This window comes from Salvia splendens, chromosome 6, assembly GCF_004379255.2.
Source record: "Salvia splendens isolate huo1 chromosome 6, SspV2, whole genome shotgun sequence".
NCBI classification, from domain to species: Eukaryota; Viridiplantae; Streptophyta; class Magnoliopsida; order Lamiales; family Lamiaceae; genus Salvia; species Salvia splendens.
The window spans coordinates 20432144-20433225 of record NC_056037.1 but is presented as its reverse complement, the minus strand read 5'-3'; the positions used below and the strand labels follow the sequence as shown (position 1 = coordinate 20433225).

The 1082-nt window shown below is 36.7% G+C and overlaps 1 protein-coding gene across 1 annotated transcript; it reads right to left on the bottom strand.

Moving 5' to 3' along the window:
- Window positions 1-255: 255 nt before the first annotated feature.
- On the bottom strand, window positions 256-824 carry LOC121807850 (kinesin-like protein KIN-5D). The gene is made up of 3 exons (XM_042208191.1): window positions 576-824; window positions 352-484; window positions 256-276 (listed from the first exon to the last, which is right to left on the bottom strand). Exons 1-3 carry the CDS (start codon window positions 743-745, stop codon window positions 262-264), a joined length of 318 nt encoding a protein of 105 aa, XP_042064125.1. The 5' UTR covers window positions 746-824; the 3' UTR covers window positions 256-261.
- Window positions 825-1082: the final 258 nt, after the last annotated feature.

The following is a 1082-nucleotide window of genomic DNA, read 5'->3' as shown; positions in this document are numbered from 1 at the left end:
TCAACACATATACTCCATACTACTAACTATGGAAACAAGAGAGAAAGAGAGATTTTATTTATTAACTCAAAATGGATCGAATGAATACAAAGTATGAGCGAAGACTTATATATACTACTACACTATACACGTTATGTAAGCTAGCTATGCATCACACACAATAACTCCTCTATCAACTAACTAACTAATCCAATGGGCACCAACGGTCTTCTTTTTCCCTTCTCAAGACTCACTGCGTGTTGCATTCTCATATATCTGTCTTCAACTCTCTCTAGTCTTTCTTACAGTAAATTGAGCAAATCAGGTTTTAAATAAAATAAAAAAAGAAACAAAGCAAACGTAGAGCCATACCTTGTCAAATAGGAAAGTCCTATCAATTTGCTTATTTGCAACACTCTGAACCGTGCAAACTTCTCTTCTGCTGTCATTGCAAGAAATCACCGCAGGTGCATGCAATCTAACCTCATCATCCTCACTCAAAGGCCTATCAATAAACACAAATTACAAAAGAAACAACATTACAACAGAACTTGAGACAAAAATAAAATTATTAATGAACTAAATTAATTTCTAACCTGCACCGCACAATGACCTGCACATTGACGCCTCCATCTTTATCGTGCTTTCCGCGGAAATTCCCCTCCCCCAATCGCGGATTTCTCACCGCCCTATCGCTGGACCGAGTTGTTTGTAACGGTGATATACGCACCATTCCGCCGCCGCCTCTTCTCCGTGAAGCTTCCATTTATCGTAGTCACTGAAAATCTCTAACTCAAGTAACCTACTCTTTCTCGGCCTCTCGCTGCGCTAAAAACTGAATCAGGGTTTTCATATCATTTTGTTCAAGAATTTGAATTTGAATTTGAATTGGTCAGACAAATAGAGGAACAAAACGTGGTTAATTATACGGCCCTTTCATTTCCATTTTCATGCGCGATTAGTTTAGGAACAGTTTTACATTAAATTATAAGCATTTTTTATTGGAGATATAATATCCATGAATATAATTGCAAAGATCAATTATACTCCATCAAGTTATGAATTATATAATGTGTTAAAAAACATAACAAGGCTGTCCACTC